The sequence below is a fragment of the Myxine glutinosa genome, chromosome 14 (genome assembly GCF_964187855.1).
Source record: "Myxine glutinosa chromosome 14, kmMyxGlut1.1, whole genome shotgun sequence".
In the NCBI taxonomy this organism is placed as follows: Eukaryota; Metazoa; Chordata; class Myxini; order Myxiniformes; family Myxinidae; genus Myxine; species Myxine glutinosa.
This window is the reverse complement of record NC_136274.1, coordinates 23537748-23563796: the sequence shown is the minus strand read 5'-3', so window position 1 is coordinate 23563796 and position 26049 is coordinate 23537748. Positions and strand designations below refer to the sequence as shown.

Sequence of the window (26049 nt, the reverse complement as noted above, 5' to 3'; positions counted from 1 at the left end):
TTACTTTTACCGAAATGCAGACACGTACGAACCCAAATGAATGCTTAACCTCGCTTTTCGCTTAGCGAGTGCAGGGTAATAATATAAGTCCAAGAAAATATGGGTTTGTGATACGCGATGAAATAATTAATTCCTGATAAAAAATTTTTTTTAAATCAACACCTATGACGTCATCACGTCAGTAACCACAAGCAAGTTTTCTCCAAGCGGCCCCTGAGGCTCCGCCTCATATCACGCCACGCCCCCTCCTGACGGCGTCCAGTGATTCCGGAGAGCGGCGAGAGGACGTCGCGTCATCGTTTGCGGTAAGAAATCGATCCATATTTGTGTTTCTTGGGTCATTTTCCTTATAATCACCATCGTATTTACGATATTTTATTCCCACAACGTTTTCTGAAACTTCTGCACCGTTTACGCCATTCGGCATTATTTAATTAAAGAAACGTTTTATTATACGTACAGTGAGCGTTCAATACATGAGCCTTTAATACGCTTAACCATCCACGATTACTGAGCGATTGTTTTGCTATTCCCTCTTTAATAACCACGTAACCTTTTAAATATTATTTGTTGTCAAGAGATCGATTTCAGCGGTAAAGGTTTGGTGAACATTTCAGGAAACGCCGTGATTGGTTGATCTTCCCTCCTCGGGAGAATTGAGGGGGGGGGGGGGAGGTTCTAGCGTTATTAAATTTGATTAAAGTACCTGTTTTGATGTTTTTATGAATTAATTCCACCAGGTACCGGAGAAAAAGGTAGCGAATATAGAGTATGACGTCATCATAGTGACCACGTGTTGTGAGGATCATCACTCACACCTCACTGATACGAAGAGTCTCAATCGTGCAAATTAAAGGTCACGTGATTTATGTATTCATGACTGATGCTTACACGTCATCAAGACTGCCGGTCATTGTCCTTTCTCTGGCACAACTATAATTTCGTTCAATATGTTATACCTACACATGGTCACAGTTAATATAAATATTGGGTTGTTGTTTGTTGTTGTTGTGCCCAGGACAGTTCTCTCGAACAAGCAGCCACGGCATGGAGACAACCAATCGATCTCACAGGATCGACCCAGAGATCCCCCACATCCAGGATGGTGTACCCCTGCCTTCACGAAGTCAGGGCCACACAACACAGTTAGAGAGAGAGAGAGAGAGAGACAGAGACAGAGAGAGAGACAGAAAGACAGAGAGACAGACAGACAGAGAAAAAAGATACAGACAACAGGGAAAGGGCCAGTCCATGTGGAGCGATCGGCACTGTGACCATGACCGCCCTGCCCTGACGAATCCAGGCAGCAGGGAAGAATGGGGAAGATTTGGCCCCGACTTGCTTTGGGGGTACAAACACCGCGAAGAGGCATCCCCAATAGTTGTATATTGAATGGTAAAAGGAGGTGGTGGTTAGACCATTGGTCATGTGGCTGTGGGTGGAGGGCTATACGGTTGAACCCCTGAACTATTTCCAAATGAAACGATCTTGTGTCATTGGAATGTGGAGAAACAAAGGAGACCTTTGTATATACAATGGCACATCTTTTTGCAAAGTTGATGTCCGTGTCGTGTAAACGAGAGCACATTCACATTGTGGTGTTTTCCACCATATCAGATTAATTTGGCACGTTCGGACATGTGGAAAGAGCAACATCTGAGGGTCACGCTCTCTCGGGTAAAGCTGGTACACACATTGTGGCAGCTGAGCAGTCTCACGCTGATCCTCTTATAATACGCTTAGCCTGACACCTCCTCACAAGGACTGCGGATTTACCTCTCGTCTGTTCGTGAACCGATTGCTTTCGCCTTCTTGTGAGATTCTACCTTGTTGAATAGTTCATTGGTTTTCAAGTTCAAGCACTGAAAAACAGGAATCGGTGCCCACTTGTACCATGAAAACTCCTTGCACAGGACATTGAGGAGACTTAACGTCCACCAACTCATGCTGACAGACCAGATGTGCAATTTAACGTCCAACCGAGAGACGACGTACACACTGATGCCTCGCCCTGCCTGCAAAATACCAGGATGGCAGTTTGTAGCTGGACCTAGATTCAAACCTAAGCGAGCCAGATCTGTGGCGAATGTGCGTATTTCTGCAATCCTGCTAGCGCTAAATAGTTGTGCCGTTACGCTAGCTCTGGTAATACTACATGGCCTTCCAGAACCATCGAACGATCGGTGAAAACCCACTACGTGGCGACCTCCTCGCACCATGCCCTCCCAACCCAGCAAACGCTCTCGTGTGGCTGGCCATGAGAAACGTTTATGACGGGTCACTATTTGCCTTATCTTATTTTGTTAAATCTTTGTCTGGGTCTAGACTCGTGTTGAAATGTTGCAAAACACGTTTTGTCAAGATGACATCGTGTGTCCTGTATATATGTAAATATGGTTCCTTTACGACACAATTTTTGGGATTTCCGCCCCCCCCTCATCCATGCATGTAATGCAAGAAGAAACATCTTGTGATATTTTTATAACTTAAGATTAAGTCTTGCCAAAGGGGGCAGACACCAGATTATTATTGTTATTATTATTATTATTATTATTATTTTTCACCTATTTTCTCTCTCAATACTGTTACGGATTCGTCACTTCTGTTGTTATGGTTTTCATCCACTGTAAACATTGTTGGTTCCATGTACTATTATTGTTATCGTTTAAGTGAAATAGCGATTACTATTTTCAAAAGGTAAAAAAAGCTAGTGTTTTAAATGAAACCGGAACCGGACGACGAGGAAGAGGAGGAGAAAAGGCGGAGCGAGTGAGTTTGACAAGAAAGCCGAGCTGCTTTGAGGTCTTGAGCGAACGTTGGCAAACGAAAGTCACGAGTGAACTTTGGGTTTCCCGGGAAAGGGATTCCTGCGACAAAGTTGTCATCGCTGTGACAGATAAACCTGCGTGACAGGTTTTGCGGTCGATTCCGAAGAGAATCGTTGGAGTGCCATTACGTCTCGAGAACGGGCCGTTGGCCATTTTGACTCCCGCCCGATTTTCGCATCGCTCCAGGTTTTTCACCTCGCTTTAACCATTTTCACCGCATCCAGACGTTAATCTGGTGTGTGTGTGTAACGTGGCTTTTGAGTGGGAAATCTGCGGTTCGCCGATTGGGAGCCGTAGAACGTCCATACCCGAAGGTGTGATTTCCCAGTCGCCTGGAGGGCATCTTTACGCATCTTTGGCAGCGTGACTGTCACTCAACCGAACGGGATTCTGGTTTCGATACGACATCGTTCTGATGATCACTGAAGCGTGGATCGACTTTGGCTTGATGCCGGGATAGAGACATTGGGAATGTTCTTGTTTCACTCACTTGGAGCACAGTGCGTTACCTTGTACGAACTGATGGTACCATCATAGGAAAATGATATATTGGTTGTACAATTGATTAATATTGTTATTGTACTGTTATTCTTGTGTGACCTTAATACAATACTTGTTTGTTGGTAACAATTGGTGTGGTTTCACCATTGATCTTTGACAAACAGAATAACACATTTTTCTGCCTTGACTCCTCTCGGGGCTCGGAGGTACACCGTGACCGGGGTTTGGGGAGGAGCACGTAACAATACTATCACTGTTACATTTTTATTCACCTAAAGTCCCACTTTTAATGGTTGGAAATCACACGCAGCAGGTTCGACTCGCATTCTAAATGCTGACCCAATCTTCCCTTCCATTCCCTTCCTTCCCCCAGATGGATGGTGCTCAGACGGACACGACTGATCTCACAAGCCGACTTGTGTTGGTTCGACGAGAGTACCGAGCAGCTTACGACGCACTGGCTCAGGCCATCACGGCTGAAGAGGTGAGACGGACATATGATAATACCTGCCACATGGCCAAAAATATGTCATTTAGCAAAATTCAAACTAAATTAGCTTTCATTAACAACATCCTGCACTCCTCCACTATTCCACAAATACCACTTCCACTAACATTCCTTCCAAATTTCCAGTTTTTCCTTCCTGAGTTTCCTTCTGCATCTGTCTTGTCCACCCCATGTGCCCTTCCCTACCCCTCATTCTTCCTCATTTGTCTCAGTCTCCCTCTATTTTTTCTCTCAACCCTGCTTGCCGTTGGTGTTTTCTCTCTTTCTGCCGTCCTAATCAATTCTGTGTCTTTGCTCCTCCACGAGCCTTAACTTTTTTTTTATACAAAAAAACCATGATTGACATGGGATTTTGGAAAGAGCAATCCTTATACACACATCTGCTATAAAACTCCAGTAAAGGAAGATGATCTGAAGGTCACCTGATTGAGTAAAATTGGGTACTGTACTCGGTAATTGGATAACCGTTTTATGGGATTTGGTTATTTATTTATTTTTAGGATTGTTTGGTAATTTTCTGAGGATTTAAAATGTTGTCATTTGTGCCACCCACTCTGATGACATGACATTAATATATTGATCAATTCGCATGAAATTTACTCTTCAATATGGGTATGACAAAGTTTTAAATTCTTGACATTGTGATTTGATGTTAAAATATGGGATTTTTTGGGCTCTATTTTTATTATTCTCAATGAGAAATGTAAGATTACCTTTGGCAACCGTTTTGTCATCAAGCAACATGGCCTCCAGCTTCATGTCACAGGTTTACTTCTCTGTAAACCTATCTTCTTCCTCTTCCCAAATCCCCTCCCCCTCTCTTGTCCCTGACCTTTAGCTGGAGGATGGCACATTGCAGCGAGATAGGAGTAAACATGGTCTTGGGCTTAAGAAATCATCCCAAATGATGGCAAATAGCAAGAAGATATAAGTTAGGATCCAAAAGAGGGACAACGTCCGACAAAATATTATACTTAGGGGAGTGGGGCGAAGGGGGAGGAGGGGGTTCCTAAAATAATGACAAGTAGCAATTAGAACGGCACTCGGTAGAGCGCATACCTCCGCCAGGCTGAACAGTTTACGTTCTGTATCCCAATGATAGGCTGGATCTGAATTCGGACCTGAACCAAAATCGAATCGGCTTGTTCTTGTCACCAAACGAACTCATCCCCCAAGTTTAGTCATAACTCGTCTGTAAATTTTTAAAACATCATGTTATATAATCGCTTTTCACCCGATCTCTCAATGGTGAAGAATCACTTAAAATTTAAATAATTCTCGTATCCGAATCTATATTCAGATATTTTGTATACTGAATCGAGGCTCGTGAAAGAGCTAACATTTATTTCACAAACAAATCAACCAGACAAATAAAATATACAAAAAGAGGGAGCGGAAGACAAGATGGGGAGAGAAGGGGAAGCACACAACCACAACATTTGAGAGCAGGGAGAAGTGTGGGAGGGAGAGGGCTTGGAGGGAGGAGGCGTGGGAAGGGGGGGGGGGGGGAGGTATAAAACACAAGGGGACCGAAATTAGCGGGGGTAGAAAAGATTTCACCAAAATCTAATCTAATCGTCCTTGTCACACACCCAATCATTCCACCAAGTTTCGTCCAAATCCATCCACAACTTTTTGAGATATCCTGCTATGTATCGTGTTTGGCCCCATCTCCCAATGGTGAAGAATCACTTATAAACTTCTAGTAGCCGGATCAAAATCCGGATCTTCACCAAAATCTAATCATTTCGTCCTTGTCACATACACTACCTCACTGCCAAATTTCGTCTGAATTCGTCCACAACCTTTTGAGATATCTTGTTGACAGACAGACAAACACAGACAGACATGGATGAAAACATAACCTCCATCCACCTTCAGTGGCGGAGGTAAAAATATACAAATTTGAACTGCATCTATTTTTTCATCATTAAAGTTGTTTGTTATAGCTTTTACGGATTAATTTACTTATCCTGTTCATATTGGGGTTTGATATTTTCATATTTTCTTGATTGAATTGTGATCGAGCTTTGTAATGACATTCTTGGGGAGGCGTGGAATTGCATACCGGGCTCGGTTATCGGTTATTTGATGATGACAAAGTACAAGTGTGGTTGGATTTAAAAAAAAACTTTGTCCCTTATACTCAACTTTGTGATTGTGATGACTCCTGGCTTGGAAAATGAATCGCTACTTTCATGGAGTGACCTTGGTGTGCGCTCCTCCCTCACTCCTCCTAGGCATGGCAGCCACAGGCTGCACTGGACGCATATAATCGTGGACTTGAGAGGCTGCGCAGGGGCTTGGCGATGTCCCACCCCACGCCTCTCGACCATGATCCCGCCTGGGAAGAAGCTGCTGAGATGCAGTGCAAGATGAGGGACATGGAGACGCAAGTGCTGGAGCAGATTGCAGAGCTGGAGATAAAACTGGACACTATGCCGGTAAGCCGGCCGGACCATCGAGGAGGACTTTTAAAAGGCTGGAGATTAACTTGACATCTTTGAGGAATGCTGTGGTTATGCCTTGTGGTGGTTGCAGTCTTGTGCTTGTCAAAAGACATTGGATATAATTAGCCAGTGATGAGTCATATAGGACTAAGTTAACCTTTTACACACATTTGTGAAAACGTGAAGACTTTCTGAAGGTCACCATGATAAACTCGTTTACGAGTGCCATACTTTACGATCATAGAGCTGCTGCGAGTGAAAATCGCTGCAATCATGTTTGTGGTGAGCAGCATGGTGTGGTGCCAAGTCAGAGCATTGTGATACCTCCCATGGAGGCCGAGGAACTGCAGGTCATCGAGAGTGGTGTGCACCTGTTCCGCGCCACGAGAGACGGTAGGGTCTGGACACCGGCTGTGACTGGTGGGCTGCGGGTTATGCGATTTCAGCAGCCCACAGATGACCCGTTGCTGCCTCCAGCCTTTTTGCAGGTAAATTACATCAAGGAACATTGATGAAGGTAAAATATATCGCGTGTCAGGTGTGCTAACCTTTCGTGTACACTGCTCGGCTGTGGACAGGCTTGCGGTTGGGTGTATCCACTACTCCCAGGCCGTTCACCTGTACTGCGTTTCGCTGACGGTGCATACATATTCCCAGATGAGAGGCCAGGCGAGCCGCCCGGGGTCTGTATGGCGGTGGTTCTATCACCAAGCGTCCCTCTTCAGGATCGAGAGCTGCTCAACGATCTCCTGATGGAGCTTGCCAACCTGAGAATGCAGGTAAGCTCAGAATAACCGACGACAAATTTGCCTGTCAGGAATGTGGACTCCAGTATTGGACTTCTGAATAGGGTACAAGTGTATGTGATGGGGTCAGTAAATGCAATGCATGAATACTGGACTACAGTTGATGATATTGACGATGCTGATGTTGAGATGATTATTTGAACCATTGAATGTCAGTGGTTTGAATCCTTCTGAACATGCGCTTTGGTTTGGCTCCGCAGACAGATGCAGCATCTGTGACGCTAGATCCTTGCCGAGTTCACGGTGACACCGCACAACCCTCTATCCCAAACTGGAGCTTAAATGTTGCCCAAGGAATCAATACAGGTACATCTTGTTTGTTTTTTTTGAGTTACCATTTTTTTGGGAAACAGAGTCAAGGGTCGTGCAAGAGCTAGTACACTGAAGCCAGCCATAACAGGATAAAAGGAACAGTAGAGAGTGGGGGGGGGGGGGAGCAACAGCCGAGTTGAAGGACAAGAAAGAGGGAGACTTGGATAAACAATTGATGTTGGGAGGAATGGAGGGGTGGGAGAGGGTAGGAAAGCTAAAGAACACATGCGGTGGATAAGAATGATACAGAAGGAAGGAATCTCAGGAGGGAGATTGAAAAGGATGTGGAAGTTAATTCCACAGGTTGGGAAAAATAGGAACTGGTAACTCGATGTTTTTCTAGTTGGTAGCTAGTTGGTAACTCGAAATGTTTCATTCATACTTTGCATTGAGCTATCATTGAAGAATTTTTAATGATGGTCGTTAAGAATCATTTCCTTAAGGCTTAAAGTATATTCGGTGTCTGGAAAGCAAGTTTTCTTCTGGCCGAAGGACCTTTTGGAGGTCATCCTCGATCTGTGCCTCACGGATGAAAAAAATGATGATTATAAAGATGAATGTTTCTGTGTGGAGCCTGTGGCATGTGATGCAATCAATATTTGAGTGAGGTGTGTGATGTACAGGTGCAGAATGGCTCACCTGGGGCCTAGGATTGGGTGCACAGGCAATGGGAACTGCCGTACGATGGGGAGGAGAGCAAGTGAGAAAGCGTGTTGAGCCTGCCAGTCGGCCGATTTCAGTCGATCCGAGGGTGGCTACCGGGCTCAACGTTACCCGGCAGGCAGCCGGTGGGGTCGTGAAGGTCAGCGAGGTGGTGGGTGAGTTTGGTATGGGGTGTTCTGTGGCTCTTTAGTTTCTGAAGCAGTGCATCAGTTTAGTCCAAGAGATGTTCAGTGAAGCCTCAAAATAACTGCACATGTCCCTTAATGCAGTGGCCTCCAAAAGTATTCACCCCCTTCCAATAATGCCACATTTAGATGCATTTACGAATTGTATTTGAACAATTTTTCCAAATCAAATTTTTATTCATAGCTGAAGGGATCAAACTAAACATTTACAGTTGAAGGAGGTTACATGCAAGGAATACCTGCAAAAAACATGTACAAATCAAAATTGACTGGTTGCAAAAGTATTCAACCCCTTAGGTCAGTACCTGTTGGAAGCACCTTTTGCAGCAATGACTGCTACGAGTCTTTTGGGGGTGGGGAAGGGGGGTTGATCTCTACCAGCTTTGCACAGTGAGATGGTGACATCTTTGCCCATTCTTCACGTAGAAAATTCTCTAGTTCTGCCAAGTTTGATGGGAATCGTCGATGGACTGCAACGTTCACGTCAGGACTCTGACTGGGCGACTCAAAAGCATTTATTGTCTTCTTATTCAGCCACTCCCATGTGGCTTTAGCTTTGGATCATTGTCCTGCTGAGATGTGAATCTCCGACCCAGATACATATTAATGGCCGACTCAAGCAGGTTTTCATCAAGGATTCTACTGTACTTTGCACCGTCCATTGTCCCTTCTATCCTGACAAGCTTTCCAGTCCCTGCTGATGAAAAGCAGCCCCATAACATGATGCTGCCACCACCATGCTTGACAGTAGGGATGGTGTTGCCTAGGTGATGTGCAGTGTTAAGCTTGCACCAGACATAACGCTTTGAATTTAGACCAAAATGTTAAATTTTTGTCTCATCTGACCACCAAAACTTTCTCCACATATCTGCAGTATCTACGAGAACGGCACTCAGTAGAGAGCATACATACCTCCACCTGGTTGGCCATATCACTCAATGGTGAAGAATCACTTTAAAAAAAAAATTCTCATATCCGAATCCATATTCAGATCTTGTCGATCTTGTCGAAACCAAAATCGAATCGATTCTTCCTTGTCACATACACAACCTGTCCACCAAGTTTTGTCCAAATCCATCCATAACTTTTTGAGATATCCCGCAATATATAGTTTTTGGCCCGATCTCCCAATGGTGAAGAATCACTTTAAAATTCTAGTAGCCAGATCCGAATCCGGATCTTCACCAAAATTTAATCATTTCGTCCTTGTGACATACGCTACATCTCTGCCAAATTTTGTCCGAATCCGTCCACAACTTTTTGTGAGGTTTTGTTCACAAACAAACAAACAAACAGGGGTGAAAACATAACTTCCATCCACCTATGGTGGCGGAGGTAATAAGATGCTTTTTTCCCGCAAATTCCATTCAAGCTTTTAGATGCGTCTTTTCAAGTAATGGTTTCTTTCTTGCCGCCTGTCCATAGAGACCAGATGTGTGAAAGGAAAGTGATATTGTTCATTGATGAACACTGACCCCCATCTTGGACAATAGAGCTTTGCAGATATTTCAAAGTTATTGTTGGATTTACAGTGACGTCCCAAATCAATTTTCTACTTGCCCGGCTGCTGAGTTTGGATGGGTGACCTGATCAGGGTAGATAAGAGTCTTGGTGGTATGATACGTCTTCCATCTCTTAATGATGGATCTCACTGTACTCAAAGGGATAATGAGTGACTTTGAAATCTACTTATAACCCTCTCTTGAATGGTGCTTCTCCACCACTTTGTCTGAATTCTTTGGAAAGCTCCTTGGTCTTCATGTTTTCTTTGTTGGTTGACCGAGTTGCACCTTAAAACTCCTGAGATAAGTGTGGGAGCTTATTTTTTTAAATTAAACCACTGATTTACATACAGGTGAAACATATTGCACTTGTTTTGTAACCTTTCAAACAAATAAATTGCTCCTGAATTTATTTAGGGGTCATTAGGCAAAGAGTTTGAACTTATGCAACTGAAATCATGTCATTTTTCTCTGTTAATCAAACCTAATCACATTTTGTCTGCATTTTTAGCTTTCTTTGAAGTAGTTTGTTAAGACTCTGTATATAGTATTAAGTGTGATTTGAAAGTTTCATGAAACAAGCTTTGGTGGCATTAAAATGTGAGAACTTTGGAGGGGATGAGGGGGTGTGAATACTTTTGCAGGCCTGTGTGTGTGTATCCGTGTGTCCGTCCGTCCTGCCTTGTGTGTTTACTGCACATTCTTCTGTACATTTTCAGTGGGTGCTGTGAGCTCTGCGGTTACCAGAATGGGACACATCCTTGCGCCCCACGTCCACCGCTGCGGCTCTCGTCTTCTCCCACAATCAATTCGGCATTCGGACCAGCACGGCTCTACGGTGGATGGAGCGTTTGTGGTCGCTGCTAGTGGTCTAAAAGGTGACCTCCATGCTCCTTGGCTCATATTAGAGTGAAAACCTGTCAGTCGTAGAATGCCATAGTGGTTGCTCTGAGTTCCACATGATTTATTACAAATTCTGTTTCCTATTTTTCTCCCTGTCTTCTCCTCCATTGAAAAGGCATTACAACTGTTTGGTCGGGCCTCGAGCAGGCAGCAAAGACAGTTTCTAATGCAGTCTCAAACACCACTGCGGACACCGTAGAACACAAGTAATATATGCAGGCCATCATTATAATTTTACTGCCGTTTCCATGCTTGCATGTGTAAGCTGTGATTCACCTCATGGCTGCTTTCCAGGCTGCATGATCCGTTGCTAGCCCTCTTGTTATTCCTTTAACTGTGGGATCATCTCTCAGCAACTCATTTCATGTTTTCCTCGGACGGCCTCAAGCTCTCCTTCCATTCACATTCATATTTATACACCTCTTCATCCAGCTCCCATCCTTTCCACGTGTCCGAACCACCTCAACCTACCCCTACGCATAACCTCACTAATGCTCTCTATGCCTAACCTATCTTGTAATTCCACATTTGGAATTATAAAAAATAATTGCCCAGCTTCCTCCTTCACCTCTTTTATCTATTTCAGTATTTTCGTTTGTTTGTGCCTTTGTACATTATTCTTTCACAGCTGAACCATAGCAACTAGAGGCCCAAATTTTGGGTGGCGATACTTCAGAATCTGGGCAAGTTTTTAATCTACTGGACATTGACCTAGACGTCCATTCTGAGGCCATCAAAGGCCGCTATGAAGTGTATATTGGGATGTGGGATCAGGCCGTGCTGCCACCGGGCCACAGGCAGAAGGTAACCACCAGGAGACCAACAACTCAGCTTTACAATGTCCAACATGTCCTGAAACTATCACCGCGAAAAGCTTACACCATGAGGGCAATAACTCTCGACATTGTCGATGCACAGCATGTGCCGGAACCCCTAGGTAGTTCTCACCCGAACCCCCTGTGCAGCACCAGGTAACAACATGATTGTTATTTTAACATGGTATATGAGGAACGTATCTGTTCCTGAGGTCATCACTGCACTAGAGCTTTATCATTGGTTGCAAGTTGATTTGACTGTGATTTGGCAAATTTAGACAATATACTCGTGGCAGCTTTTGCTTTCACTGAAAGTGGGGGACTTTCTTTGTTCCCCATATGATGAGGTTTTGTTTAACTCATGGAGGAGTGAGAACAATAGCAGGGTTGAGAGACAACATAGATTGACTTCTAAGATGAGGAATGTGAGGAAGAATGGACAAGATGGATACAGAAGCAAAATCTGAGGGAGGTGAACAGGAAAGTTGGAAAGAGGTGGGCTTGAGGGAAGTTAACAAGGGTAGAAGAGATCAAGGTTTTTGATGAGGGGTGATCTGAGATGGTGGTCAACAGCTGTCTTGAAGACCTGGAGGAAAGAATGAGATTGAACAGAATGTGGAGGATTGTTCTACGGGTTGGAGACACATTGCAGATGCAAATAAAATTTCAGATTAGGTAGAAAACTGACAGTTGACACAAGTTTTTTTTTTTTTTTTTTTTTTTAACTTCTTGAAACAAACCAAGTGGAGAACGAATCTGCAAACGTTGGACTCCCCGATTGTGGATTCTAGCTTTTGGGATCTGATTGTAAAATGATGATCGGTACAGTAGAGCTCATTACATGTCGCATTTCCTGACAGATTTGTACGTATTTTACATTGATATCTCTGATTCTATTAGCACAGGTCTTGCATGCCTTCCCCCCATATTCGTGTTACAGGTACGGTGAAGAGGCCGGGCAGGCAACCCGTAATGCCATGGATTCGGCCATTGACCTGGGCACAGCAGTGTACAATGTGAGCCATCTAGGTGTCAAGCAATTGATCAAATGCACTGCGAAAGAGACCGGGCGTGCCGTTATCACTCGGTACCCACTGCCCGAGGACATGTCTGGAAGAACTGCTCAGCAGCAAGTACTCGAGGACGTGCCCACCGACCCGACCACTTCTTCCATTCAGCCTAATGCTGGCACAGCCACGAAAAAAGAAACTGAATGAAATGGAAAGCGATTTTGAAGACGACTTTGGTAGTGAAAAGGCAGGAAGAAAATTGTGCAGAAGAAAAAAAATAAATCTGTGTTCTTCGGGTTTGGGCAGGAGGATTGCTCACCCTGATTGGTGAAGTGTTGTGAAACCTATCAGAAACCCTGAACCGGCCTGTTGGGGGTTTTCCTCGGCTGCCTTGGTGCACTGCATATCCAGGTGTATGATGCTCTTTCTATGCAAGGTGGAGAGATCGAGCTTGCTTATTTACCTCGATGGTAATCTTGATACGTAGCAACCTTTCTTCCGGGATGGGAAAAAAAAAATCACTTGCCTTGCGTCGTGGCTTTGAATACAGAGTTCCTTTAATTTGCATCCATGGGAATGCAATAATCTAGAAAGTGATTCCTTGTTGAGGTCTTTCTGGTTTCTATAATATGTTCAGCATTGAGTTTGTATGCAAAGCTTAAATTCCGAGTGACAAGCAGCCCAATCGTGAATTAAAGTTAAACAGATGTGATTTACATGGTATTTTATTTTCATTTTTCTCTTTCTCTCTCGTGTCACGAGGTCACGAAGGGTTCCGACTTCCGGTTCCTCGGGCGAGTGAAGCGTACTTCGAGCTCTCCACGGCATCGAAGTTTTAGTGTTTTCCCATTCTTGTCTTTGTCAAATTTCCATTGGTTATTTTGCTGTGTACGTGTTATTGTGTGTTTCTGGTTGGTGTTGGTTTGTGGTTCGTGCAAACTTGTGTGTAGTTAATCGTTTTCTGGGTCGTACCTCGTGCGCGGCCTGGCAACTTGGGGCTTCCCTCCCCCCGTCGGTGTTTTGTCGGTTTGGGTTATTTCCTTCGCTGTATTGCTTGTTTCTTTTATTTTATTTTCTCCCCCTCACCTCACCTCCCTAGACAAATAATTCTATATTGATTCTTTCTCTCCTCCCGGACACGTGCTTGTTCGCTCTCCTCCTCGTCTCGGCTTGTGCCCCACCCCCTGTATCTCGTTTTTCTTCCGCCTCTTCTCCTTCTTTCTCAAATCCACGTTCTCGCTTGTAGACTTTTCCCAGATTGTTTTTCATGGTTTTCATGGTTCTGTTTGGATATTGTTGGAATATGTTTAAACCGCAGCCGTGATGCTCACGCCGCCCCCCCCCCCCCCCCCCCGAATTTCCATGTTTTAAACGTTTCCCAGTGTGTACCCTGGTCAGAATAGGTACACCGTATCCCTGCGTGTCGTAAGAGACGACTAAGAGGGTTGGCGTCAGGAAGGGCATCCGGCCATAAAAACATTGCCTCAAAAAGAGAACCATGACAATTACAAGTACATATGGGCAGGGTGCAGCCCGAAGTGGAGATCGGTTTCTGAGGTTTGGGGCATGGAATGTAGGGACAATGACAGGGAGATCAGGAGAAGTGGTGGAAGTATTGGTCAGAAGAAGAGTGGACATATGTTGTGTGCAAGAGACGAGATGGAAGGGAAGTGGTGTGAGAATGGTGAAGGGTAGGCAGGGACAGAAATACAAGTTTGTGCGGCAAGGGTGCCCGGAGGGCGTGAATGGTGTTGGTGTCCTGTTTTCTGAGGAGTTTGTAGACAGTGTGGTGAGTGTGACTAGAGTGAGTGATAGGTTGATGATGGTGAAAATGATGATTGGAAAGCTCTTGGTGAACGTCATCTTGGTGACATATGCTCCGCAGGTTGGTCGAAGCAATGAAGAGAAGGACAAGTTCTGGTGTGCGATAGAGAAGCTGATGGAAAACGTGAAAGATGAGGAAGTTGTTGTGGTGGGAGGAGACCTGATTGGACATGTGGGAAGGAGTATGGATGGTTTTGAGGGAGTTCATGGGGGTTACGGATATGGTGTGAGAAATGGAGAAGGTGAAAGTATTTTGGAGTTTGCTGATGGAGCTGATTTGTTGATTTGTAATACTCAGTTCCAGAAAGAGGATAATAAGCTTGTTACATACACGTCAGGTGGGTCGACGACAACCTTTGACTGATGGTGCGTAGGCGAGATAGGGGGCACCTCCGGGACACAAAGGTGATCCCGGGGGAGGAGGCTGTTTCACAGCACCACTTGGTTGTCTGCGACATAAGGGTGAAAGGTGCGAGGAGAGCTCGGTGGGTGAAGTACCAACCAAGAATGAAGGTGTGGAGGTTGAAAGAGGTGACAGTAAGGGAGGCATTAAAAGAGAGGCTGAGTAGGGTAGAGGATGATGTGGTTGAGCTTGAAAGTGGTTGGATGTCAATGAAAGCTAGTCTGTTGGGAGCCGTTGGTGAGGTATGTGGATGGACAAAAGGACCACCGAGGCACTCGGAAACATGGTGGTGGGATGATGAAGTTGGAAAGAGGATTGACGAGAAGAGGAAGAAGTTCAAGGAGTGGCAGAAGGCGAAGGGTACGGGAGCAGAAACAGCAGAGCATGAAAGTTATAAGGCAGCCAGGAAGGCTGCAAAGAAAGAGGTAGCAAAGGCGCAGGAGGCATGGAGGAAAATGTTCGGAGAACGCTTGGATTCGGAAGAGGGTCAGAAAGCAGTATTCAGGATTGCAAAGCACATAGCGAAAGAGAGGTGTGATGTGATGGGGGTGAGTTGCTTGAAGGATGAAGTGGGACAAATCGTTGTCGACCCAGATGGAATTAAAGGAAGATGGAAAAGATATATGGAAATGCTGTTGAATACAGAGAATGAATGGGATGGCAACATAGAGAGTAACCCAGTTTTAGGACCGGCAGAGAAGATAACTGAGAAGGGAGGAAGCGATAAAAGCAATGAAGAGTGGAAAAGCGGGAGGGCCGACGGGAGTTGTGGGAGATATGTTGAAGGCAGCAGGAAGTTGGGGTGTGAAGAGAATGACAGAGATCTGTAATCTGGTGGTGAAAGAAGGCCGCATTCCAGTGGATTGGGAACTGAGTACCCTCGTCCCTCTATACAAGGGGAAAGGTGACCCTCTGGAGTGTGGCTCGTACTGAGCGATAAAGATATTGGAGCATGGAATGAAGGTATTGGAAAGGGTGTTGGAGAGGAGGATAAGAAAGAAAGTGAAGATCGACGAAATGCAGTTTGGATTTATGCCAGGAAGAGGAACGACAGATGCGCTTTTCATTGTGAGGCAGTTGCAGGTGAAGTACATGGAGAAGAGGAAGAAGTTGTTTTTTGGGTTTGTTGATCTGGAGAAAGCATTCGATAGGGTTCCACGCAAAGTATTGACATGGGCATTGAGGAAGTTAGGAGTGGAGGAATGGTTGATCAGAGTAGTGATGGCAATGTACAAAAGAGCGCGCACAGCTGCAAGGACGAAGGACGGGAACAGTGGTGAGTTTGAGGTGAAGGTGGGAGTGCATCAGGGGTCGGTACTAAGTCCACTACTATTTGTAGCTGTGATGGAGGTGCTGGCTCAGAACGTAAAGGAGGGTTTACCGTGGGAGTTGTTGTATGCAGATGATCTGGTGTTGATTGCGGAAAGTATGGATGGACTGAAGGAAAAGATGAACACGTGGAAGGAATGTATGGAGACAAAAGGTCTGAAGGTGAATATCGGAAAGACGAAGGTGATGGCAAGTGGTAAAGCATGTGGTGAGGTGGAAAGAACTGGGAAGTGGCCGTGTGCTGTGTGCAGGAAGGGTGTCTTAGTGAAATCCATTCAATGTACAATGTGCGCTGAGTGGGTTCATCAAAAATGTAGTGGTCTGAGAGGGTCATTTACCAGTGTGGCAGCTACATTCAAATGTAAGGTGTGCACAGAGGGAGCTGCAGATGGAGGAAATGTTGAGCTGGATCTTGGAGACGGCGTGAAGCTGGAAGGTGTGAAAACATTTTGCTACCTTGGAGACATGCTGAATGGAGAAGGTGGATCAGACTCGGCAACGGTTGCTCGAGTGAGATGTGCATGGAAGAAGTTTCGGGAACTGAGGCGTGCTGATGAGGAGGAGAGTGTCGCTGAAGCTGAAGGGAAAGGTGTATGCTGCATGTATGAGAAGTGTTATGATTTATGGGAGCGAGACAAGGGTAATGAACGTAGAGCAGCAACGAAGGCTGGAAAGGGTGGAAATGCGAATGGTTCGATGGATGTGCGGAGTATCGTTGAGAGAGAGAGGAAGACAAATGATGAATTGCGAAAGATGATGGGAATATTGCCTGTGATTGATGCTGTGAAGAGGAACAGGTTGAGATGGTTTGGTCATGTGTTGAGGAAGGATGAAAGTGACTGGTTGAGAAGAGTGATGGAAATGAATGTAGAAGGAAGTAGAGGACGGCGGAAGACCGAGAAAGACTTGGCTAAAGATGGTGGAAGAAGAAATGCGGGCAAGGGGGTTAACAAGGAGAGATGCAGAAAATAGGGCAAAATGGAGAAGATTGTCATGGGGACCGCAAGGCTAACCCCTGCTCTAGCAGGGAAAATGGCCTTAAAATGCATGTTGTTGTGTTGTTGTCTCTCTCTCGTGTCTCTTTTGTCTACATAGTCGATGCTCGTGGAAGAGCAGATCAGGAAGTAACAGACAAAAACAGGATGCAAAACATGTATGTACAGGGTGGACAAAATGGATATAGAGGGAAAATTAGGAGGAGGGATTGGTGGGGGAAATGGGGGGGGGGGGGGGGGGGGGTAACGAGGGTAGAAAATATCATGGATTGCAGCTGGGGTTGATCTGAGATTTTATTTTTATTTTTTTGTATACAAGGTCGAGGCTCATGTAAGAGCTAACATTGATGACAAAAAAGACAAACTGACACATAAAACATATGATAAAGGGAGCAGGAGAACAAGATGGAGAGCAGGGACATCGGGAGATCTGTGGAAGGGAGAGGGCTTGGGGGGGGGGGAGAGGCATGGGAAGGGGAGGGGGGGGCGGTGGGAGAGGTAAAAAAAAGAACACGTGGACATTGATAGGACTTCCAGGAAAGAAGTCGGTATTTCTAAAAAGTGGATCTGTGGTGAATTTGGTGGTGAACAGCTGTCTTGAAGACGTGGAGGGAAGAATGAGATTGAAGAGAATGCGGAAGTTGATTCCACTGGTGGGGGAAAAAAAGAGGAACAATTGAGTGGAAGTGAACAGTGATCCTGGATTTAGGTCGTTTTTACCAGAAGAGGGTTGATGGCGGACCACGTGTGAGCTCTGCAGAAACCTGGGGACATGTGGGGAACAAAGCATGGAAAGAGCAGAGGATTCAATACCAGAAATGAAGCGGTAGGAGACAAAGAAACCACCGACCTGTCTGTGATGGACCCATAGACTCAGCTTCATCATGGGAGATTCCAATGATCTTTTAGGCCTTGGTTTCCATGGCGTCAAGTTTAGCAAAATGTGGGCCAAGGGAGCCAGCTCAGAGAGGGGATCAGTACTCCATCAAGCTGTGGATGAAGGCCTTGTTGGTGGATAGGAGTTCAGGTGTGCCAAGGAAGGACTTTATACGATGGAGGATGCCCAGTCGGCGGTTGGCTTTGAAGGCCAACTTTGATCATGGCTGATGGTGAGACCCAGGAGTTTGAATGAGTGAACTTCCTCACAAGTATTATTAAGAAAGTAGATGGAGGGGTGGGGGGGGGTAAGGAGGGTGGTTGCTGGATGCTCCTTTCGGAGAGAGTGTGAGATTTGTCAGGAGTGAAAGATATTTCCAAGTGTTTGACGAGCTTTTCATTTTTATGCCTCCGTTGACGAAGTCGCCGGAAGCATTGTGTCTTCTATCTCTCTGTCCAACCGACCGTCGTCCGTCCGTCCGTCCGTGATAGGTTTTCGTTACCACGATAACTTGAGAACGGCTAAAGGGATCTTGGTCAAACTTGGCACAGGTATGTATAATGAGGTAAAGATGAACTCTTTATATTTTGGGGTCAAAGGTCAAAGTCTGTAATAGGTCTATAACTTGAGAACGGCTGAAGGGGTCTAATTCAAACTTAGGACAGGTATTATAATGATTAAAAAATTTACTTGTTAGATTTTGGGGTCAAAGGTCGAATCTATTAGGTCTATAATGCTGATTATAGCTGATTATATTATGATGTAAAGATTAACTGATTAGATTTTGGGGGTGCTGAGGTCAAAGGCCAAATGTAAGAGGTCATGTCAAGTTAAAAATGTGAGAACTTAACAGCTGAAGGGATTGAAATTAGAACTTGGTACAGGTACGTTAATGATGTAAACATAAACTGATTAAACTTTGGAGTAAATAGGTCAAAGGTCACAGGTCATGTCAGGTAAAATGTGCTAACGGGCACAGCTGAATGGATTTAAATCAAATGTGATACAAGTATTAAAATGATGTCATAATGTGGGCGGAGGCATATCAGTCAATGTCGTGACGTCAAAGAGTGCCGTTCTGGTTTTTCAAGATCTGAAGAGAGGGATGAGGATGCAGCCTGCCTGACAGAAGGATGATGGATGTCATCGAATTTTATTTTTTTTATTTTATTTTCTATACAGAGTCGAGGCTCGTGAAAGAGCTAACATTTATCAAACAAACAAATCAAACAAACAAGCAAACAAAGTATATAAAAAGGGGAGCGGTCGACAAGATGGGGAGAGAAGGGGAGGAAGCACACAAACACAACATTTGAGAGCAGGGACATCGGGAGATGTGTGGGAGGGAGAGGGCCTGGGGGGAGGCAGGATAGGTATAAAACGCAAGGACACCAAGGACTTCCAGGAAAAGAAGTCGGCACCTCAAAAAAGTGGATTTGGGGTGAAATTAGCGGGGGGTAGAAAAGATCAAGGTTTTGGATTGGGGAAGATAAAAGATGGTGGTGAACAGCCGTTTTAAAGACCTGGAGGGAGGAGTGGGATTGAAGAGAGTGAGGGAGTTTGTTCCAGAGGCGGGAGAAAAGAGGAGTGAAGGTGAGCAGAGAGTCTTGATTTTGGCAGTTTAACCATAAGAGGGTTGCAGGCAGATCTTGTGCGACCTGTAGGAATATTTGGGGGACAGAGCCCAGAGAGAGCTGGGGGGGCAAGGCTGGAGAGGAGTCGGTAGAAGACGGAAAGCCCACCAACCTGCCTGCGGTGAGTAAGTGAAAGGCCCTCGGAGATAGCATCATCGCGGGAGATTCCAATGATTCTGAACGCTTTGGTTTCAACAGCGTGAAGACGAGCTAGGTGTGAGGCAGGAGCACCGGCCCAGAGGGGAGAGCAGTACTCCATTGAGCTGCGGATGAAAGCCTTGTATGTGGTGAGGAGCTCAGGTGTGCCAATGAAGGACTTCGCACGACGGAGGATGCCCAGTCGGCGACTGGCTTTGCAGGCCAGCTTGGAAATGTGGTTTTCCCAGGAAAGATCATGGCAGATGGTGAGACCCAAAAGCTTGAGTGACAGAAGTTCTTGGAGAGGATTATTCAGCAAGTAGATGGGAAGGTTGTCCAGTCGGTCTTTTCGGAGAGACATCGTAAGAGTGTGAGATTTGTCAGGATTTAAAGACATGTTCCACTTGTTTGCCCAGTCTGTGATTTTGTCCAGCTCTGCAGAGAGTGAGGAGTCTACAGACTGCCGATCTGAGGGATGAGGAATGGAGCGGCAGAGAGTGGAGTCATCAGCAAAGAGATAGAGAGGATTTTCAAGAGAGTCAGAGAGATCATTGATGAAGACCAGAAAAAGCACAGGGCCCAGAACACTGCCTTGGGGAACTTCAGCCTGAACAGGAAGAGGAGACGAGAGAAACCCATTCAGGGCCACACGTTGACGACGACTAGAGAGGAAGTCGGCCAGCCATGCGTGGAGATTTCCATGGATACCAAAGGAGAAAAGTTTGGTGAGCAGAGCGGGGTGCCAGACCGTATCGAAGGCACGTGATATGTCGAGGGAGACGGCTCTAATTTCCTGTTTGGCATTGAGGACCTCCATCCATTGTTGAGACAGCAGAAGCAGCATGTCCAGAGTAGAGTGACCTGGTCTGAAACCAAATTGATCATCAGCAAAAGCATCATTGCATCAGCAATCATCAGCAAATAGATAAAGTGGAGTAATATGCAAATAAGGTGGAGTAATAAGCAAATAAATAAAGTGGAGTCATCAGCAAATATATAAAGTGGAGTCATCAGCAAACAGATAAAGTGGAGTCATCAGCAAATAGATAAAGTGGAGTCATCAGCAAACAGATAAAGTGCAGTCATCAGCAAATAGATTAAGTGGAGTCATCAGCAAATAGATAAAGTGGAGTCATCAGCAAACAGATAAAGTGGAGTCATCAGCAAATAGATAAAGTGGAGTCATCAGCAAACAGATAAAGTGGAGTCATCAGCAAATAGATAAAGTGGAGTCATCAGCAAATAGATAAAGTGGAGTCATCAGCAAACAGATAAAGTGGAGTCATCAGCAAATAGATAAAGTGGAGTCCAGCAAACAGATAAAGTGGAGTCATCAGCAAATAGATAAAGTGGAGTCATCAGCAAATAGATAAAGTGGAGTCATCAGCAAATAGATAAAGTCGTCATCAGCAAATAGATAAAGTGGAGTCTTCAGCAAATAGATAAAGTGGAGTCATCAGCAAATAGACAAAGTGGAGCTTTCAGCAAATAGATAAAGTGGTCATCAGCAAATAGATAAAGTGGAGTCATCAGCAAATAGATACAGTGGAGCCTTCAGCAAATAGATAAAGTGGAGTCATCAGCAAATAGATAAAGTGGAGTGATCAGCAAATAGATAAAGTGCCTGGGACTTCCTGGGAAAACCACATTTCAAATCTGGCCTCCAAAGCCAGTCGCCGACTGGGCATCCTCCGTCGTGCGAAGTCCTTCCTTGGCACACCTGAGCTCCTCACCACATACAAGGCTTTCATCCGCAGCTCCATGGAATACTGCTCTCCCCTCTGGTCTGGTGCTCCTGCCTCACACCTAGCCCGTCTTCACGCTGTTGAAACCAAAGCGTTCAGAATCATTGGAATCTCCCGCGATGAAGCTAACTCCAAGGGCCTTTCACTCACTCACCGCAGGCAGGTTGGTGGTCTTTCCGTCTTCTACCGACTCCTCTCTGGCCTTGCCCCCCCAGCCCTCTCTGGGCTCTGTCCCCCAAATATTCCTACAGGTCGCACAAGATCTGCCTGCAACCCTCTTATGGTTAAACTGCCAAAATCAAGACTTTCCGCTCACCTTCACTCCTTCATTCCTCTTTTCTCCCGCCTCTGGAACAAACTCCCTCACTCTCTTCAATCCCACTCCACCCTCCAGGTCTTTAAAACAGCTGTTCACCACCATCTCTTATCCTCCCCCATCCAAAACCTTGATCTTTTCTACCCCCGCTAATTTCGGTCCCCTTGTGTTTTATACCTCTTCCCCCTCCCACGCCTCCTGCCCCCAAGCCCTCTCCCTCCCACACTTCTCCCTGCTCTCAAACGTTGTGGTTGTGTGCTTCCCCTTCTCTCCCCATCTTGTCTTCCGCTCCCTCTTTTTGTATATTTTGTTTGTCTGGTTGATTTGTTTGTGAAATAAATGTTAGCTCTTTCACGAGCCTCGATTCAGTATACAAAAAAAAAAAAAAGTGGAGTCATCAGCAAATAGATAAAGTGGAGCCTTCAGCAAATAGATAAAGTGGAGTCATCAGCAAATAGATAAAGTGGAGTCATCAGCAAATAGATAAAGTGGAGTCATCAGTAAATAGATAAAGTGGAGCCTTCAGCAAATAAACAAAGTGGTCATCAGCAAATAGATAAAGTGGAGTCATCAGCCAATCGATAAAGTTGAGTCATCAGCAAACAGATAAAGTGGACCTTGGGGGTTCTCCATGCTTGACTGAGAGGAGATGATGAATTGCAAATGAGGATTCATGGAATTTCACAAATTTGTGCTCTTCCCTGACTCACAATGTGAATCTTTGATCGACCCGACCACTTGCCCCGCGAAAGACCTACTCGCCCCGTGATCGACCCACTCGCCCCGTGATCGACCCACTCGCCCCGTGATCGACCCACTCGCCCCGTGATCGACCCACTCGCCCCGTGATCCACCCACTCGCCCCGTGATCGACCCAGTCGCCCCGTGATCGACCCACTCGCCCCGTGATCGACCCACTCGCCCCGTGATAGAACCACTCGCCCCGTGATCGACCCACTCGCCCCGTGATCGACCCACTCGCCCCGTGATCGACCCACTCGCCCCGTGATCGACCCACTCGCCCCGTGATCGACCCTCTCTGTAATTTACTCACGTTGATATAAACGAGATATCAGGCTTTTGTCGGGGTTTTTTTCACACCCAAGGTGAGGTCTCCAGGTGGCGCCTCCACAATGTTTTGAAGTTTTCAATCTGTTTTCGCTTCAGTGAATCCCCGGTGTTTCATTAATCTGTGGCGGACACAAGCAAGAGGACACTAATTCAACGCACCAGCAGGTGGCGCGAACGTCCAGGCGGGGAACTGGAAGGCATGCCCCGCCTATCGACCGATCGGCCACGCCCGGGGACTAGGCGTGGCCCCGGCACATATATGCGGGCTCCAAGCTCGAGCCCGCCCAGTGCTACAGTTTGAGCTTTCCTAATAAAGACTCTTTTGGTTATCCAACGCGTTGTGGCCTACCTTTTTGGCAAGCAAGTTGTGTGCATAGCACCGCACTTCACTGGTGACCCCGATTGGTTCAGCCGTTGCTGTCCACCGAACGCGCCATAGCCAACAACGCCATCACGGTAAAACTCCCGGAGTTTTGGGAAGCACAGGCCGATGTGTGGTTCGTGCAGGCCGAAGCACAATTTCAGCTTCGAGGCATAACGGCGGATGAGACCCGTTACTACCACGTGGTCACCTCCCTTGGGCCCGGCACTGCCGCCCGAGTCATGTCCATCCTGCGGCACCCGCCGGTCGACCACAAGTACGGGGCGCTCAAACGTCTCCTCATCGCCACGTTCGGCCTCACGGAGATCGAACGGGCCGACCGCCTCCTGGACCTTCCGGAACTCGGCGACACACGACCATCCGTGCGGATGGATCATATGCTGTTGTTGCTGGGTGACCAAGCCCCGGATTTCTTATTTCGGGCACTCTTCCTATGCCAGCTACCCGCACAGGTACGCCTCGCGCTGGCCGGTTCCAAAATAAAAGAACCCCGCGCCCTGGCTACAGAGGCCGACAAGTTCTTTGCGGCTTGCGACACGCGGTCGGGTTACGGTGTGGCCGTCGTGGATCCCGAGGCTGATGCTGCTGCGTCCCTCGTGGCCGGTGCCGCGCCCCGCCCAGCACCACCACCGCTGAGAAAACCGCGGCCACCGAAGCCCCCGCCGCCGCAAGCCTGGTGCTCTTACCACGCCAGGTTCGGCCACAAGGCTAGGAAGTGTTGCCCGCCGTGCTCGTTTGACAAGTCGGGAAACTACAAAGCCGGCGCCCTGAGCGTCGGCCATTCCGGCAGCCTCCTCTTTATCACGGACACCTTGTCCGGGCGCCGTTTCCTCTGCGATACAGGAGCGCAGGTAAGCGTCATCCCAGCCTACACGTCCGACAAGTGAACCGCGGGCCGGGGCCCCGCATTGCTTGCCGCCAACGGTACACCCATCCACACATTCGGGAAGCGCTGCCTCTCCCTGCGGTTCAGAGGGCAGCGCTTTCAATGGTCGTTCGTGACCGCCAGCGTGCCGATGGCATTGCTCGGTGCGGACTTCCTATGTGCGAATGGGTTGTTGGTCGACGTAAAGCACAAACAGCTCGTCCAGGCAGAAACCTTTAGCTCGCTCGCTTGTTCGCTGAGCAGCTCATTGAGCGGCTCACTGAGCGGCTCACCGAGCGGCTTGCCAAGCGGCTTGCTGGAGGGTTCCGTCCCGGCGAGTTTAGTTTGCACGCTTCCGGCAGCGGACGACTTTACCCACCTCCTCGCTAGTTTCCCGGCCCTCATGCGGCCCACCTTTTCAGCGGTGGCCGTGAAACATGGGGTGGAGCATCACATCCCCATGGTCGGGCCGCCGGTCTATGCCCGGGCACGCCGACTCGAGCCCACGAAGCTCGCCGTGGCGAAAACGGAGTTCGCCACGCTGGAGCGGCTGGGGATCGTACGGCGCTCCAACAGTGCTTGGGCTTCCCCGCTGCACATCGTGCCAAAGCCCGGCGGGGGATGGCGGCCGTGCAGGGACTAACGCTGGCTCAACGATGCCACCACCCCCGACCGCGACCCGGTCCCGCACATTCAGGACTTTTCCGCCCGGTTGGGCCAACACGACCGTGTTTTCGAAGGTGGACCTCATCCGGGGCTACCATCAGGTCCCCGTCCAACTGGTCGACGTCCCGAAGACGGCCGTCATCACTCCTTTCGGCCTCTTAGAATTTCTGAGGATGCCCTTCGGGTTGAAGAATGCGGCTCAGGTGTTCCAGCGGCTTATGGATAGCGTCTTGCGCGACTTACCTTTCCTGTTCGTCTACTTGGACGACATCCTAGTCGCGAGTGCGTCCCGGGAAGACCACCTGCTCCACCTCCACACGCTGTTCGAACGCCTGGGCCAGCATGGCCTAATCATCAACCCTGCCAAGTGCCGTTTCGGTGTCACAACCATCGACTTCTTGGGGCACCGCATCACCAAGCACGGGGCCGTCCCGCTACCGGCCAAGGTGGAGGCGGTCAGGGATTTCCCGCAGCCCCGCACGGTCAAGGGGCTCCAGGAGTTCCTGGGCATGGTGAACTTTTACCACCGTTTCGTGCCCCACGTCGCCCAGCTCCTCCGCCCCTTGCACGAGGCCCTCCGGGGCAAGCCGGGCAAAGGTGACATCGCATGGTCGGAGCCGATGGCCGCGGCGTTCGCAGGCGCAAAGCTGGCTCTGGCCGATGCCACCATGCTGGTGCACCCGGCGCCCGATGCACCGATCGCCCTCACCACCGACGCGTCGGATTACGCGGTGGGCACGGTGCACGAGCAATGGCTGCGTGGTGCTTGGCAACCGCTGGCGTTTTTCAGCCGGCAGCTTCGCCCGCACGAACGCCGGTACAGCACCTTCGACCGTGAGTTGCTCGGACTCCACCTGGCGGTCCGACACTTCCGCCATCTGCTGGAGGGCCGCCCGTTCACGGCCTTCGTTGACCACAAGGCCCTTGTGTTCGCGATGGCCAAGGTCGCTGAGCCATGGTCGGCACGGCAGCAGCGGCACCTCTCTGCCGTGTCCGAGTACACGACGGACATCCGTCACGTGGCGGGTAAGGACAACCCGGTGGCGGATTGCCTTTCCCGGTCCGCCGTGCACGCTGTCCACCTCGGGGTCGACTATGCCCGGATGGCGGAGGCCCAAACCGCCGACCCTGGCGTCCAGGCCTTGCGGACCGCCGGCACGGGCCTCTGCGTCACCGAGGTGCCGTTCGACGTCGCGGGCACGGCCCTCCGATGCGACGTCTCCCTCAGCCGGCCTCGCCCCATCGTGCCCGCTGGCTGGCAGCGCCCGGTGTTCGACGCCATCCACGGCCTGTCCCACCCTGGCGCGAGGGCATCCCAGAA

The 26049-nt window shown here is 47.7% G+C and overlaps 1 protein-coding gene across 1 annotated transcript; it reads left to right on the top strand.

The window, feature by feature from the left end:
- Positions 1-240: 240 nt before the first annotated feature.
- On the top strand, positions 241-13199 carry LOC137439501 (spartin). Its single transcript, XM_068135299.2, has 10 exons — positions 241-305; positions 3703-3813; positions 6078-6281; positions 6578-6775; positions 6866-7066; positions 7294-7399; positions 8029-8223; positions 10475-10633; positions 10774-10864; positions 12414-13199. The coding sequence occupies exons 2-10, from the start codon at positions 3703-3705 to the stop codon at positions 12688-12690; spliced, it is 1542 nt and encodes a 513-aa protein (XP_067991400.1). The 5' UTR covers positions 241-305; the 3' UTR covers positions 12691-13199.
- Positions 13200-26049: the final 12850 nt, after the last annotated feature.